The 17,881-nt window shown below is 45.0% G+C and overlaps 1 protein-coding gene across 2 annotated transcripts in view; it reads left to right on the plus strand.

The window, feature by feature from the left end:
- scinlb (scinderin like b) overlaps positions 1 to 17,881 on the plus strand; it is a 40,489-nt gene that overhangs the window by 15,455 nt on the left and 7,153 nt on the right. For both annotated transcript variants that reach the window (XM_080195237.1, XM_080195238.1), the window contains exons 5-12: positions 133 to 282; positions 1,976 to 2,065; positions 2,227 to 2,359; positions 9,251 to 9,339; positions 12,754 to 12,969; positions 13,066 to 13,199; positions 13,310 to 13,400; positions 15,423 to 15,593. In XM_080195237.1, the coding sequence (XP_080051363.1) occupies positions 133 to 282; positions 1,976 to 2,065; positions 2,227 to 2,359; positions 9,251 to 9,339; positions 12,754 to 12,969; positions 13,066 to 13,199; positions 13,310 to 13,400; positions 15,423 to 15,593 (1,074 nt within the window). The remainder of the gene's footprint in view (positions 1 to 132; positions 283 to 1,975; positions 2,066 to 2,226; positions 2,360 to 9,250; positions 9,340 to 12,753; positions 12,970 to 13,065; positions 13,200 to 13,309; positions 13,401 to 15,422; positions 15,594 to 17,881) is intronic.

Below are 17,881 nucleotides of genomic sequence, written 5' to 3' on the forward strand. Positions count from 1 at the left end.
TTAAATAAAAACTGAATAGTATTTGCAGATGCTGAGTTATAATTAGATTACCGTGCACTCGATTAGCTTAATGTTTAGGCTGAAATGTACTTTTATGGGATATGAAATTACAGTTAAACATTGCAATTGCAGTTGATATATCAATGGAACGGAACAAAGAGCAACATGTATGAGCGGCTGAAGTGCTGTCAGCTTGCTGCTGGCATCCGTGATGGTGAGAGGGTGGGCCGTGCCAAGGTACAAGTGGTGGCTGAAGGGAGCGAGCCCAAAGAAGTTATTGATGTGAGTATTTGGAGAGCATGTGAGAATTTGGTGTGGAAAAAGAGAAGCCTTTGACAGCATATCGCACACTTGCACAATGGATGTACATTCCAATGGGGTTTGAGGACGAAATTTGCAATTGGATCCACACAAACATGAAAAGCACAATTTCAATCAATGGGCGGGAATAAGAAAGCTTTCCAGTTACATCTAGAATTGGGCAGGGCTACCCTCTCGCCCGTCCTGCTCACGTGTTGTATAGAACCCTTTGAGTCCATTAGGAAGGATTCGGGTATAAGAGGAGTGACAATACTAGGCAGTGGGGGCACACAGGCCTCCCTGTACATGGACGATGTCACCGTCTTCTTCTGCTTGGGTCCACGGGCTGGTCAACAGCTGTAACCAGTCTGAGCTGGCCTCGAGTGCCAAGGTAAATTGCAGAAAGAGTAAGGCCATGTTCTTTGGGAACTGGGCTAAGCTATCTTATGTCTGTCCCCTTCACTGTCAGGTCAGACTGAAGATGCTGGGGATATGGTTCAGAGGGACCAGGGCATGCATTAGAAACTGAAAGCAATAAATAGAGATGGTCAAAAAATAAACCTGGAGTATGTGGGAGCCTTGCTCCCCCTTCATTGTGGCTTAAAAACTTTGTCATCAGGTGTGATGCACTCTCGGTGTTGCTGTACTTGGCACAGGTCTGACCCATTCCTCACTCCTGCATTGTGGCAACCACCTGAGCCATCTTCCATCTTATCTGAGATCAAAAATGGACCATGTTTGAAAGGAACGTGATGTGAAAACCTCCAGATAAAGGGAGAAAAAAAATGCCCAACATTGCCCTCATCCTGATGGCCACCTTTTGTATGTGGCTGCATCAAACTGTGTAGATCCTTAGTGCGCAAACACCAAGTGTCACTATGTGCTGAGGTTTTACCTGTCCCCAGTGTAGCGAAGGTGACTGTGGTGGGGAGGAGACCATTGTCCACTTCCTTGTGGAATGTGCCTTTGCAAAGAAAATCTGGAGGGAGATGAGGTGATTTTTGACGAGTTTCATCCCAGGCAGCTCCATGATGCAGGACTCTGTGCTCTACGGGCAAAAGCTTGTGGCTTTTGCTACAAATAAACCTGTTTGGACTTTAAACTGGTGTTGTGGGATTTCTTTCTGTTTTATCCCAGTCCAACACCGGTATCTCCACATCATGACTACGGGCTGTTCCCAGAGTCACACACCGAGACAAACGTCAGCTGCTGCTGGAGGATCATCAACTCAATGAAAGATGCTCTTTGGTCCATCCGAAACTTGCTGATCTTCCAGTGCAAAGAGTTACCCCCAACCAAATGTTGCAAACTGGCACATTCCAAAGCGCAGGACTATGTCTTGAGGGACATACTATAGCTTGGGGCAGCTGCCACAGAGGTGCCAATGGGGAAGGTTGCTGTCTAAGATCTTAGAGCCACAATGCACCAAGAGTTTGTATTGAATCCCTCAGACTGTATGACTCACAATGAATGGATACAGTGGACATTACATGTGTCACCTCAGAGAGCAACCTAACCTGTGTAGAAAATCTGAAATTCATTGCACTTTTTGTAATGAGTATTTTGTAACGTTCTTTCAGATATTTTATGAATAATGTCTATTTTTGCAGAAAGAGAAAGGCTGGAGGGATTCTGCAAAATAAAACTTTCCTTTTTGTTTTACATGAAATGGTAGTTACTGGGTCCCAAACCATCGCTTCCTGATGCAGCTGTTGAAGATACTACAGCAGATACTGCCAGCAAGCAAAAAGCCAAACTCTACATGGTAACTAACCGTTCACTTTTAAAAGACGGCCTTTAAATGTATGATTTCTTTCACAAAGATCAGTTAATGCTGCAGTCTTCCTGAACAACAGAAATATTTCAATAAAATACTACACAAAAAATCAACACACTGGCTGACAAAATCACTGTCATTTCTTTCAGATTTCTGATGCCAGTGGACAGCTGTCTTTAACAGAAGTGGCTTCGGAAAATCCATTCCGCATGGCTACACTATCAACCAAAGAGTGTTATATTCTCGACAACGGGGCTAATGGCCTCATATATTTGTGGAAAGGTAGACCTAGATAATTGTGCCTTTATTACATTATGAACATTTCTTGCCATAAATGCATTTGCTACACTGGTTGTCAGACACACAGTCGTGCTGCTAACAGCTACTGTTGGTGGGAGAGGCAGGGAGCCTCTGAATCACTGCTGTGAACCTCTGAGCCCTTTGTTCGCACTAGGCAAGATGCGGGGATGGGGAAAGTGTCTTCTGCTGGCATTGTTAGTTATGTCACGTTGTAGCAAACACAGCGGTTTCTGCCTCCCAGTACCAGAGGCTTGCGACCCAGGTAGACGTGGAAATACTGTGAGGAACGCTCCACATAATTGTAAGTGTGCCTGACTCTAGAATATCTGTTGTGGTCCGTTTATAAAACCTGCACTACCACCGAACGAGTGGTATTCCCACTGAATTGGGAAATTCCAGGCCCAGAACATCTATACCAAGAGCATCAGCAGCGTACGTTCCATGTGCTCCCCTAAGGAGGCTGCATTTTTTCCAAGACTTTTCCAAATTAACACACAGTCTGTGCCTTCTTTTCCAAAATCACTGCCTTTTCAGTCTTGTTTGTGTTGCTTGTGCTTTGGAGACCATACTGGAGTCTATACACAGAGGAAGGAATTCCACATTGCTTCCCCATGTTCCTGCTCTAACTACATCAGCAGATTGCCTGTTCAGGCAATTTACAGAATTTCTCACTGATCATAAGTGCAGGAGTAGGCCATTCAGCCCTTTGAACCTGCTTTGCTGTTCACTAAAATCATGACTGATTATGCCTTATCTCCACATTCCTCTCTGTCCCCTCAACTTCCTTGTCAATCAAAAATCTTATCTAACTCAACCTTGAATATATTCAATGACCAGTCTCCAGTGCTGTCTGTGAACATTGACCATCCAAGAGAAGAAATTCCTCCTCATCTCCATTTTAAATAACAAAACTCTTATTCTGAAACTGTGTCCCATGGTTCTAGATTCCGCTCTCCGCAAGAGGAAACATGCTTTTAGTATTGACCTCGTTGTATCCCCTGAGAATCTTATTTTTCAATAAGATCACCTCTCATTCTCCTAACCTCCAGGAATATAGACCCAGCCTACTCATTCTTTCCTCATAAGATAAGTCCTTCAGGAGTCAACCCAGTGAACCTTCTCTGAATTGCTTCCAATGCAAATTTATCTCTTAAATAAGGAACTCAAAACTGTATAGAGTATTCCAGGTGGAATTTCACCAATGTCTTGTACAGCTGTAGCAAGACCTCTCTGTTTTTATACTCCATCCCCTTTGCAATAAGGGCCAACATTCCATTTGCTGTACCTGCATGGTAACTTTATGTGATTCTTGCAGATTCTTATCCAGATCCCTCTGTACTGCAACATTCTGCTGCCCCTCTCTACGAGTAGTCAAGGCTGGGTCATTGAATATATTCAGGGTTGAGTTGGACAGAGTTTTGATTGACAAGGGAGCAGAGAGCAAAGTGGAGTTAAGGCCATAATCAAATCAGTCATGATCTTGGTGAACAGTAGAGCAGTTTGAAGGACTGAATGCCTACTCCTGCACCAATTTCTTATGATCAATGGGAAATTCTGCAAATTGCCTTAACACACAATCTGCTGACGGAGTTAGAGCAGGAGTTTGGGGAAGCAATATGGAATAATATTCTGCTTCTCCACTCTTTCTGACAAAGTAGAAAACCTCACATTTTCCCACATCATACTGTGTCTGCCACTTTTTTTTTGCTCATTCAATTAATCTATCTATATCTCTTTACAGAAACTTAAAGGGTGGAATTTTTCCAGAGAACAGCCGAGTGGTTCTCGGTGGTAGAAGCCATGCGTGGGATTCTGGCGATGGGATTCTCTGGTCCCACCGCTGTCAATGGGCCTTCCGTTGAAGGATTCCCATGCCGCAGTGAAATCTGCAGGCAGGGATGCACTGCTGGTGGGACCGAAGAATCCCATTGGCTTGGACAGCTGGAAAATTCCTAAATGTCATTTCCGCCATGAAATCTGGTGTGATTCATGCCGGTCTGTCCAGCACAAATCAGATTGCAATCTTCCCAAACTTAGTCGTTTTGGAGGTGAGGTTCTGGGAGGGGAGGGGCCTAAACATCTCAGGGAGCCCAGTTGCAAAGCGATTGGGCACCATTTTGAAAGAGTATCTCTAATCTCACAGTACACTGGAAGACTCCCTCTCCCCCCTCACAGACATCGGAACACCTTCCACTCGTCGGTGGCATGTTTACCTACTCCCCCCCATCCCCAATACGGATTGCTGATATCAGGGCAGTGAGGTCCTCCCTAATAGGTCTCCCTTTATGGCCTAGGCCTTTGTTGCCTCCCCTTTGTTTTCCCACCCCACCCCCCCCATAGCCCCCTTGCATTGACCTTCTTCATAGCCTCCCCTTCATGTCCCACCCCCCCCCTTGGCACGGTCCCTGGCACACTGACAGCTTCAATGGCATCCAAACGCCTTGGCGTGGCCACCACAACTGGTCTCTGCTAGTGGAAACCGTAATGTTTCACACTGAGCCCGAGGGTCAGAAGATCCCAGGAGCTGGCATCGAATGGTCTAAGCTTATTTAAATGCCAGTGCCTTAAAACAAAGTGCCTTTCTGGATGAGTTCCCAGAAAACGACAGGCATGATTGCAAACTGTTTGGCGCCGGGCACAAAACCCATCTTTAGATCCACGTGCAATTTTCGCAGATTGGTGCGATCCACACCTGGCACAGCTGGAAAATTGCAGCCTTTGTATCCTCCTCACAACTTACTTTCAAACTTATCCTTGTATCCTCAGCAAATTGAGTTCCAATACAGTGGGGGGGGGGGGGGGGGGGGGGTGCACAGCGGTTGGGGGGGGGGGGGGGGGGTCAGTGGGGTGGGTGTGTCTCTGGCCTCCCTGTGATGTCTTTCTCGCGGCGGGAGGTGGTACATGGTTTGCCAGCGATGAGATCTTATACTCCTGCCTCTGCCAGTGGGGTTGATTGCTCTCCACACCGCTGGTAAACCCATAGCGAGGGTGCACGCTGGCGGAAGCAGAAGATCCTGTTGACATGAACAGCTGGAGAATTCCGGCCAGTCTGTCCATTCATCAAAGTTGTTATTATAAATATAAAACAAACCACAACAGATCTAAAGTACTGAAAACGAACCACAACCTAACATCTCCCTTAATGCAAATTCTCTTTAAATACCCTTGGGGGAATGGATAATAAATATTTCCACTATCTCTGCTAAAATACAAACATTCATACCTGATTTCACCTGGGACAAGAGTCCAGGTAGCTCTATTGGCATTGACAAAAGTATTTTGCTCATCAATGTTTTTTTACAGATGAGCACTTGAAATGTAGCATACAGAGCTACGGACCAAATGCTGGAAAATGGATTAGAGTGGATAGGTGCTTAATGACTGGCTCAGATCTGAAGGGCCTCTGTCAGTGCAGTAAAGCTCTATGTATAGTTCTGAAGTGGAGATGCCAGCGTTGGACTGAGGGGGATGCAGTAGGAAGTCTCACAACACCAGGTGAAAGTCCAACAGGTTTATTTGGTATCACGAGCTTTCAGAGCGCTGCTCCTTCATCAGGTGATTCCAAATAAACCTGTTGGACTTTCACCTGGTGTTGTGAGACTTCTTATAATTCTGAAGACAGGAGTAGTTTGGGGTCTGATGTCCTGTATGTTCAAATAGATGCTTACTGACGAGGGACTTTGGCTGTCTCTCATAGGTGAGAGTGTTACCTCTTAAAGTCCGTCTTGACAATGTAGTTAATTCCCTAGTCCCCGGGTAGACCTTTTTTCTTCAGGAAATTTGCTTTATTGAGGCTATAGTAATTTGCATGCATCATACAATGCCACCCTTCAAATCTTGTGCACGGGGGCCTCGTGAGACTTGTATCCTTTTTCCTGACATGGATATGATATGTGTGTGGTTTCTGACTGTAAAAGAAACCACCAAAATATCATATTGTAATCTCTGCTGCCACATTGAGAATTTTAGGGATTTTACTTGCAACAAAGTGTTGTTAAATCTCCCAAAGAAACCAAACCCTTTTTACTTTGATTAGCTTACCCTCTCGTTTCCAGTGATTCAGCATCATTTTAGTCAGTTTTTAAAGAATTAAAGCGACTTGTGGGACAGTGTACACACTGAGTGGCCAAAGCAGCTGTTCAGTGTGAGTCTTGTCACTATTACAGGGAAAACGGCGATTCTCCTCTGTTTAAAGGTGGAGACCTCACAAAAAGCAGCCTTTACCCTTCTAATTTGTTTATATGGAGTGCAGTCAGAAAGGCTCAAATCTCGTGAAAGCTCTTTGTGTGGAAGTCTTTCTACAGATAGAATGAAAGAGAGAGGCTCTTTTGTTTGCTGTGGTTAAGTATGATAAGACACAAGGCCTTTTGTTTTGCTCTGAAGTACAAGTGGAAGTGGATACTGCAGGGGAATCTCTGGGGCAGCTTTGTGCTGTAGGCTGATGGCAATCAGAACTTGATAGGAAAAGGTTGGCAGCGCACCAGTGATTTCCTGGTATTTGAGGGGAGGGTCTATTCATCACCTCCATGTAATCTTCTGTAGTTGTATAACTAAATATCATCAATAGCATTTGGATGCTTCGTATTGCAGTTTATGACATTAATTAAAAACATACAACTCTATAAATATTTTCACATCAAGTCTCTCCTACATTGATCCAGTTTCTTTTCCCCTGAGAGTGACTAGTAATGGCATCTGGTTTTTCTTTTTTTTGCACATCCTCCACAATCACTTGTCCCTTGTTCATCATAAGCGTCTTTGTTTCCTCAGTACACATACTTGTTCATTTACACTAAAGGACAGATTCTTTGTGCAGATCACAAGAAGTAGGAGCAGGCATAGGCCATTCAGACCCTCGAGCCTGCTCCGTCATTCAATAAGATGGTGGCTTAACTGACTGTTTTAAGTTTTCATTTATTAATGTCACAAGTAGGCTTACACAGCAGTAAAGTTATCATAGAAATCCTACAGGAGGCCATTCAGCCCCTCAAGCCTGCACCGACAACAATTCCATCCAGGCCCATCCCCGTAACACCACATTTTTACCCCGCTAACCTACACATCCCAGAACACTAAGGAGGAATTTAGCATGGCCAGTCAACCTAACCCGCACACGTAGGCCAGCGGATTTCCTTCCCTAAAGGGACATCAGTGAACCAGATGGGTTTTTCTGACAATGATTTTGTGGTCATCAGTAGATTCTTAATTCCAGATATTGTTTATTGAATTCAAATTCCACCATCTGCCGTGACGGGATTCGAACCTGGGTGCCCAGAACATTAGCTGAGTTTCTGGGTTAACGGTTAGTGATAATACCTCTAGGCCATTGTGTCCCTTGCTACTTTCAGTTTTCCAGCCCATCTAGTTTATCACTATGGTATGGGTAGCACAGTGGTTAACACTGCTACCTCACAGCCGCAGGTTCAATTCTGGCCTTGGGTGACTGTCTGTGTGGAGTTTGCACGTTCTTCCCATGTCTGCATGGGTTTCCTCCAGATGCCCTGGTTTCCTCCCACAGTCCAAAACTGAGCAATTTAGATTGATTGGCCATGATAAATTGCCCTTTAGTGTCAGGATTAGCAGGGTTAGGGTCTGGATGGGATTGCTGCTGGTGCTGGCTCAATGGGCTGAATGGCCTCCTTCTGCACTGTAGGGATTCTATGATTGTACATGACAATAATGTAACTTGCAGAGGCCAACTACAGTACTAGCGAGACCATCTTACAGTCCACAGTTTATGATTTGCAGAAGCGCAGTTGGCACCTTGGGAAGTCCCATTTTAAGCAGCCTTATCTTGAACAATTTTAAAATGTGATCTCAGATAAATTGTCTCAGGGTAAACCAGTTGGTATTTTCAATAAAGTGTTTGCAGTCTACTGCAGAAGTGACTTGAGATGAGCCTTGTTGTAAGGTTCATAATGACACAGCACTGGGGAGTATTAACTCCATTAATTTCCTCAGGATATCGCCTAGTCTCGCAATGTAACCTGCTGAGGGGTGAAAATTACGTATTCAGCTAAATTTGATTTTACCACGTACTAGAACACAAGTTTTGGGCTAGTTTCTGTGTCTTCTATGAAGCATAAAAATTGAAATTGCACCTATAATGTGTCCTGACCAAATGGATGGAAGGTTCCTTCAAAGCCAAATGAGTTCCATGTCCAAACATTGAGAACATTACAGCACAGTACAGGCCCTTCGGCCCTCAATGTTGTGCCGAGCTATGTCCAATCCCAAGATCAAGCTATCCCCTCCCTATAATTCTGGTGTGCTCCATGTGCCTATCCAATAACCGCTTGAAAATTCCTGAAGTGTCCAACTCCACTATCACAGCAGTGCATTCCACACCCCAACCACTTGCTGAGTGAAGAATCTACCTCGAACATACCTCCTATATCTCCCACCATGAACCTTATAGTTATGCCCCCTTGTAACAGCTACATCCACCTGAAGAAATAGTCTCTGCACATCCACTCTATCGACCCCTCTCATCATCTTATAAACCTCTAAGTCGCCTCTCATCCTCCTCCACTCCAAAGAGAAAAGCCCCAACTCCCTCAACCTTTCATCATAAGACCTACCCTCCAAACCAGGCAGCATCCTGGTAAATCTACTTTGCACTTTCTCCAATGCTTCCACAACCTTCTTATAATGAGGCGACCAGAACTGAACACAATACTCCAAATGTGGTCTCACCAATGTGATGTGTGCTACAAAGCTCTTTCGGGTGTTCCTGCTGATATTTTTCCATTCAAGTTAAAATGGGAGACCCAGGAGCCATGGGAAAACTGAATGATAAAAGGCCTGTATTAGTTGTATGAGTTTCTAGGTGAGGGCTAAAGATTCAAATATAAATTTCTCTTTTACCTTCAGGGAAGGAGTCCAGCCAGCGGGAACGGAAGGTTGGATTTGAGACATGTGAGTTCTTCATAAATTCCAAAGGATATCCCAAAAATACTCAGGTAATCAACAATGTCCCAATATTCACTGTCTAAGCTCACAACAGTCATTTGGACGGGAAACTGGGAGCCACTTGAACTGTAACCCTTATCAATTGACTGTTTAGAATTTACAGAAATGCTGATGACAACTTGAAAATTCTCATTTTAAGCATAAAAGGAATAGCCTAACCTTGAATAGTTTTTTTTTGCTTTTCATTTATGGGATACGGGTGTCGCTGGCTAGGCCAGCATTTAAGACCCATTGCTAGTTGGTTTTGAGAAGGCGGTGGTCAGCTGACTTAGTGAACCACTGCAGTCCGTGTGGTGAAGATACACCCACGGTACTGTCAGGGAGTGAGTTCCAGGATTTTAACCCAGTGACAGTGAAGGAACAGCAGTATATTTCCAAGTCAGGATGGTGAGTAACTTGGAGGAGAACGTCAAGGTGGTGGTCTTCCCAAGTATCTGCTTCCCCTGTCCTTCTAGGTGGTAGTGGTCATGGGTTTGGAAGGTGCTGACTACGGAACTTTGGTGCGTTCCTGCAGTACTTGTAGATGGCACATGCTCCTACCACTGTTAGTCAGTGGTGGAGGAATTGACTGTCTGTGGAAGGGGTAGCAATCACACAGGCGGCTTTGTCCTGGATGATGTCAAACTTCTTGAGTGTTGTTGGAGCTGCACTCATCCAGTCAAGTGGAGGGTATTCCGTCACACTCCTGACTTGTGCCTTGTAGATTGTGGACAGGCTTCGGGGAGTCAGGAGGTGAGTTACTTGCTGCAGAATCCCTAGCTTTTGAGCTGCTCTGATAGCCACAGTATTGATACGGCAAGTGCAGTTCAGTTTCTGGTCAGTGGTAACGCCCAGAAAGTTGATTAGGTTACAAGACAGACAACTGGCCATCGAAGACCACTTTAATTTTTAATGAAATACACAGCATCCATTTTAAGGTAGGGTACCACATCTTTTTAAATATAAATGTACAAGTAGGAAATACTATGGGGTGAACCTCAGGAATTTCCCCACTCAATCACACTTCAGGATAGCACCATAGATTTCACGGGGAAGAGAATGTGAATACCATTCTACCGAGATTTCCGCCAAAGGTACGGTAACTGATCACTCTAAGGAAACTCAGTGGCAACAACTTCTGTTTACATTGTTCCCTTTAAATAATTAAACACACCAAGGTACTTCATAGGGACATTACAAAACAAATCGAACTACATAAAGAGATATTATAACAAAAGGCCAAAAGGAATAGCCTAACCTTGAATAGTTCTTTTTTTGCTATTCATGTATGGGATGTGGGTATCGCTGGCTAGGCCAGCATTTAAGACCCATTCCTAGTTGGTCTTGAGAAGGCAGTGGTAAGCTGGCTTAGTGAACCACTGTAGTCCAATGTTTAAGTGCCTGAAAGGAGGAAGAAAAGGTCAAGAGATGGGCAGATGTAGGGAGGGAATTCCAGAGATTGGAGCCAAGGCCACTGAAAGCATAGCCACCAGTTACTGAGTGAGTAAAATCAGGCTATCCAAATGGTTGGAATTAAATAAGTACAGATACCTTGGGAGTGTTTTGGGGCTGGAGGAGATTATACAGATAGGGAGGGGCAAGGCCATGGAGGGTACCAACTTCACCTCATGAATCTTTAGATGATTCAGAGCAGATGAGGAATATGAGGTTAGTTCCTTAGCTTCTAATTAATATAAAATACCCTTTGCAAGATTCAAGTTTAAAAAGCGTTTTGGCCTCCACTTCCCTTATTCACCTTGTGATCACTGCTTAGTTCCAATATCAGGTAATTATTTGGTAAATATATGCCTGTAGCAAATTGTGCCATTGTTTTTGTTCAACTTATTGAGGAAGTGCATGTTTCTGTATAGTTTTCCATTCTCTCTTCTTTAAACTCTGTGAAGAGCACACTTCCTCTTTCAGAGGACAGGGCAGTGCAGTCTGTGTTTGTAGGTTTCCTGATCGTGTCAGATATTCACTGGTCTTATCTATCTAACAGGATATGTGATTCTTTGTAATCAGACTAATTGGGGCAGAATGCACGATGTTAAACGGCTGCATCAACCTTTGATGGTTTCCTCCACTATTGTTGATTTAGACCTTTTTAAATTCAATGACTCCTCAGGCAGGCCTGCAAACAAAAGAGTAGGAAGTGGGCCACATTGTGTTTGTTTTTCAGGAGCTGGGCAAGGTAAGTCCTCCAAAGTGCAACGCTGACTATACTGGGGAAAGACAAACAAGAGGTGACCTTTCCTCCAAATTGAAGCAGACATTAGATCATTTGTTTATGTTAGTTAGAGCCTCAGGGTTGTTTTGATGTCCTTAGTTTTCTCTGAGGCAGCCAATGTCACAAGTGTCTAGCGGAGGTCTGACTTTTAACTAGTCTTGGCTGAGGCCCAATATATATATATATATATATATAAACTTTGAACCTCCATCACTATGCTACATATCCAAGTGTCACAAGTGCAGCCCAGATCTTGACCTGGTTCTTGTTTAGAACATAAGAAATAGGAAATAGGAGCAGGAGTAGGCCATCTAGCCCTTCGAGCCTGCCCCGCCATTCAATAAGATCATGGCTGATCTGTCGCTGCTCAGTTCCACTTTCCCGCTTTCTCCCCATAACCCTTAATCCCCTCTCTTATCAAAAACCCATCAACCCGCGTCTTAAAAATATTTAGCGAGGCAGCCTCCACCACTTCAACGGGCAGAGAATTCCAGAGATTCACCACCCTTTGAGTGAAGAAGTTCCTCCTCAACTCCGTTCTAAACCGCCCCCCTTTATCTTGAGGCTGTGCCCCCTAGTCCTACTGTCTTTTTTGAGCGGGAAGAGTCTCTCCACCTCTATCCTATCCATCCCATTCATCATCTTATACGTCTCAATGAGATCTCCCCTCATTCTTCTAAACTCTAACGAGTACAAGCCCAGTTTATTCAGCCTCTCCTCATAGCTCAACCCCCTCAACTCCGGTATCAGCCTAGCAAACCTCCTCTGCACTCCCTCTAAGGCCAAAATATCTTTGCGCAGGTGCGGCGCCCAAAACTGCACACAGTACTCCAGCTGCGGCCTCACCAATGCCCTATACAGCTGCAGCAAGACCTCCCTACTTTTATATTCAATCCCCCTCGCGATGAAGGCCAGCATCCCATTCGCCTTCCTGACCACCTGCTGCAGTAATAGAGCCAATGATACCATCCATGTGCACCTCTCCCCAGCATGGCAGGGTCCAAATGATATCATGTACAATTCTGTAGGTCATGAGGTGAATGACTTACAGCTGTATTTTTACACGTCCTGACAGCAGTTACATACGTACTGAACCCTTTTTCTCAGTTATTGTGGTTTTGTGCTGGCCAGTGGAGGGATGGGTGACACATGGGAGTGTGGCGAAGGACAGAAACCTGAGTCTTTCTTTGTTTTGTAGATAGAAATACTTCCAGAAAATGGTGAGACGGCATTGTTCACCCAATTCTTTTCGGACTGGAAGGCTAAATACCAAAGCGAAGGGCTTGGAAAAGTGTACACTATTGGCTCGATTGCCAAAATTGAGTCCATTCCCTTCGATGTCACGAAGCTTCACAAGTCACCCGCCATGGCTGCACAACACAATATGGTGGATGATGGATCGGGCAAAGTCCAGGTAACAATCCATGGCTGGCATGTTTTCATCTTGTCAAAGCATGAAGACCTAGAGTCAGTCACGCGCATAAAAATGTATTTAATTGTTCCTCTGCAGATCTGGCGGATTGAAGGCTTCAAGAAAGAGCCTGTTGACCCTTCAACGTACGGTCAGTTCTATGGCGGAGACTGTTACATTATTCTGTACTCTTACAAATCAGGTGACAAGGACAAGCACCTCATTTATACTTGGTAAGCTTCTTCACCTGCCTTTGAAACTTAAAAATTGGGCAGACTGAGAAAGCTAAAATAACAGACTGAAAAGGGAACAAGGATTTTTTACTTTTGTTTACTTTCTTAAGGCAAGGCAACAAGGCAACAAAAGATGAGCTGGGAACATCAGCAGCCCTCACTGTTGAACTTGATGATCAGATGCATGGTTTGCCTGTCCAGGTATGTGTTTACTGTCTCTGAAGGGATTTCTGCTACACTGGTCTGAACCTGCTGGAAGATAGAATTAATCTCTGTGAATCACATGATGTGGGCATCACTGTGCCACCCACAGGCACAGAGTCATGTGGCTGGTTTGTCAGTTCTGAAGTATTACGGGTATTTTAGACGGCTACACTTGGCAGCATAGCCACTGCCTGCAATCACCGTTCTGAATTGGCCAATTCCAACCCCTGACCAGCACCCTGGGGATGGATTTCTTTTCATTCATTCATGGGATCTGGGCATCACTGGCTAGGCCTGTATTCGTTGCCCCTCCTTAATTGCTCATGCGAAGCTGGTGGTGAGCTGCCGCCTTGAACTGCTGCAGTTTTATGTGGTGTAGGTACACCCACATTGCTGTTAGGGCAGGCGCCCTACGATTTCTGACAGTGACAGTGGACTAGAGTTCCAAGTGGCTTGGAGGGGAGCTTGCAGGCTGTGGTATTCCCAGGCATCTGTTGTCCTTGACCCGCTAGATGGCAGTAGTTGTGGGTTTGGAAGCTGTTGTCTCAGGAACCTTGTTGAGTTGCTGCGATGCATCTTGTACACACGGCTGCCACTGCACTCGGTAATGGAGAGAGTGAATCTTTGTGGATGGGATGCCAATCAAGCGGGCTGCTTTCTCCTGGATGGTGTCGTGCTTTTCAAGTGGTGTTGGAGCGGCACTCATCCAGACAAATGGAGAGTATTCCATCACACTTGTGACTTGTGCCTTATTGATGGTGGACAGGCTTCAAGGGGGATTTGGAGGTGAGTTATACACCTCAGGATTCCTAGCTTCTGACTTGCTGTTGTAGCAAAGTATTTATATGGCTCATCCAGTTCAGTTTGCAGGGTTGAGTAAACATTGAAGCTGGAGGCTCCATGCCCCAAGGAGGGGGGGCAGTAGGGGGAAATGCCACATTTGAGGGGCCTCTCCTTGGACCACCTAGAACACAAAGTTAAAATTTCCCTCTGAGTGTGCCTCCATTTTGAGGTAGCCCCCTATACCTCACTGCCATGGCAACACCTGTCTCACCCGATGAAACTTCCAGTTCTGTATCTAGATCCTGCCAGGGAGACGAGTCCTTTAGACGACAGTTTACAGGCTTGAGAACTAATTTGGTTCTGATAACAGAGACTCAAAAATCTGTGCTAAAACTCAGGCCTAGATGTCAGAAATAGATTTTTTGGGGTTTCTGTCCCTATTTCATGTGGATTGTGTCTTGATTTGTCCAGTTTGGGAGGAACGTGCAAGAGAATATAATGGGGAGAGTGCAGAAAGGAATATTATCCCTTTCTGTCTTGTCTAGGTTCCCCTTCTGAAATCCAAAAGCAACATCATGTATCTTCCCATTACAGCAAAGTTTATAAAATTCATTTGTGGGTGTTGCTGGCTGGCCAGCATTTATTGCCCATCCCTAGTTGCTCTTGGAGTGCAGTTGAGAGTTGCCAATTTGCTGTGGCTCTGGAGTCACATGTTGGCTAGACCAGGTAATGGCAACAGATTTCCGTCCTGAAGGGACATTAGTGAAGTAGGTGGGTTTTTCCAATCAATCGACAATGGTTTCACGGTTATCAGTAGATTCTCAATTCCAGATTTTGTTTTCATTGAATTCAAATTCTACCATCTGCCATGGTGGGGATTTGAACCCAGGTTCCCGACACATTAGCTGAGTTTCTGGATTGATAATCCAGCGATAATACCACTAGGCCATCACCTCCCCACTGTGAAGACAGGGGATTCCTCAGATCTGTGTCTGCTCCTCTGCACTTGCAGTGAAGTGGAGTGTGCTCCGCCTCTAGGATATTGTTTGACCTCCTTCTCTAACTTCTTTCAGGGTCACAAAACTCCTGGAAGTCCAAGCTCCTGGCGTCATTACTTCCTCATCAACCCCAAGTTCACTTCTTTTTTTTTCAGTAACCTTTCTGGTCAATATGGTTCTGAGCTAAGCACTTATTTTTACTTCATTTGTTGGAAGAGAGTTGTGGTTTGCTTTCTAGGTACGAGTGACACAGGGTCAGGAGCCTGCTCACCTGCTAAGCCTGTTCAAAGATAAGCCAGTCATCGTATACCTTGGAGGGACCTCCAGGAAGAGTGGCCAGAGTGCGCCTGCGCCGATTCGGCTTTTCCACATTCGGAAAAGTTCAACAGGCGCTACGAGAGCTGTTGAGGTGAGTCAAACCAAAACGATGGTGTTCAAATTCTAATTAGCCTAAATTTTAACTCAGTATTCACTGCATCAAAGGAAATACTTGACTAGTATCTACCATAATTAAAGGGAGTGTGTGAAAGATTAGTTGTATCTACCTATCGTTACAAAAGACCTCTGATTAATATTACATTTTGAGTAACTTTTTTTATCTTAGGTTAAGCTAATGTGGAAATAACAGAAGGCTGAGGAAGCAGATTCTGGGATTAATGGCTTTGGTATTTCTATATAGGTTGTAATTGAGTTTGGAAATTAACTTCATTCATGTTTATTAGGACATGTGTTATTTAGGATACTTTCCATAATAAGTCTTCAGGTAGGAGCTCCATCAACAATACAAAGTCAGGCAGTTTGGATCCCAGATGCCATTCTGAAGATAAGAACATAAGAAATAGGAGTAGGAGTAGGCCATCTAGCCCTTCGAGCCTGCCCCGCCATTCAATAAGATCATGGCTGATCTGTCGTGGCTCAGTTCCACATTCCCGCCCTCTCCCCATAACCCTTAATCCCCTCGCTTATCAAAAACCCATCAACCCGTGTCTTAAAAATATTTAGCGAGGCAGCCTCCACCACTTCAACGGGCAGAGAATTCCAGAGATTCACCACCCTTTGAGTGAAGAAGTTCCTCCTCAACTCCGTTCTAAACCGCCCCCCCCTTTATCTTGAGGCTGTGCCCCCTAGTCCTGTTATCCTTTCTGAGCGGGAAGAGTCTCTCCACCTCTATCCTATCCATCCCATTCATCATCTTATACGTCTCAATGAGATCTCCCCTCATTCTTCTAAACTCTAACGAGTACAAGCCTAGTTTATTCAGCCTCTCCTCATAGCTCAACCCCCTCAACTCCGGTATCAGCCTAGTAAACCTCTTCTGCACTCCCTCCAAGGCCAAAATATCCTTGCGTAAGTACGGCGCCCAAAACTGCACACAGTACTCCAGCTGCGGCCTCACCAATGCTCTATACAGCCGCAGCAAGACCTCCCTACTTTTATATTCAGTCCCCCTCGTTATGAAGGCCAGCATCCCATTCGCCTTCCTGACCACCTGCTGCACCTGCAAGCTGGGTTTTTGTGACTCATGCACAAGGACCCCAAGGTCCCTCTGCACCGTCGCCTGCTGCAGTTTTTCGCCACGTAAGTAATAGTCCTTCCTACCATTATTCCTACCAAAGTGGACCACCTCGCACTTGCCAACATTAAATTCCATTTGCCATTTCCTGGCCCATTCGCCCAGCCTATCTAGATCCTTCTGTAGACTCTCCACACCCTCCGCACAATTTGCCGTTCCACCAATCTTGGTGTCATCAGCAAATTTCGACACCCTACACTCGGATGAAATGTAAAATTTTCTGGTCCCACCTGCTGCTGGAATCGTTGCAGGTGGGACAGACCATTTGGTGTTCCATTTAAAGGTCAATTGACCTCAATTTGGGAATTTCTGGCCTTGGAGCGGGTGTGACCAGAAAGTCCCACCCATAGAATGATCAGTGCACAGTGGTTAGCACTGCTGCCTCACAGCGCCAGGGACCTGGGTTCAATTCTGGCCTTGGATGACTGTGTGGAGTTTGCACATGCTCCCCGTGTCGGCATGGGTTTCCTCCGGGTGCTCTAGTTTCCTCCCACAATCCAAAGATATGCAGGTTGAGTGGATTGGCCATGCTAAATTGGCCCTTAGTGTCCAAAGATATGTAGGTTAGGTGGATTGGCCGTGGTAAATGTGCAGGGATATAGGGGAGGGGCACTTCCCACTTGCAGTGGGGTAAGTGTGGATGAGATTGGAGAATCCCACACAGTATCTCATTCAGTCGACCAAATCCTTCATGGTTTTGAAAACTTTTATCAAATCTGAAATAAAAACAGAAAAAGTTGGATAAACTCAGCAGGTCTGGCAGCATCTGTGGAGAGAGAAACACAGTAAACGTTCTGGGGCCAATATGACTTCTTCAGAGCTAGACTGTTGCGGACTTGAAACATTAATTCCATTTCTTTCTCCACAGATGATGAGCTGAAGAAGCATCCGTGGTATTTTGCTTTTGTTTTATCAAATCTTAACCATCTCTGTTTCGAAGAGAACAAGCACAGTTTCAGTAGTTGTTCTATGGAACTGAAATGCCCCAGTCCAAAACTGGACCGAGAACTCCACCTGAAGCCTCAGTAGTATTTTATAAAGGTTCAGCATAGCTTCTTGGTCATTGTCGATGCCACTATTTAATTGAAAAGACATTCTCCGAGTCTTCCTTGCCATAGTGGATG

This window comes from Carcharhinus amblyrhynchos, chromosome 9 (assembly GCF_965287045.1).
Source record: "Carcharhinus amblyrhynchos chromosome 9, sCarAmb.v2.hapA, whole genome shotgun sequence".
Lineage (NCBI taxonomy): Eukaryota > Metazoa > Chordata > Chondrichthyes > Carcharhiniformes > Carcharhinidae > Carcharhinus > Carcharhinus amblyrhynchos.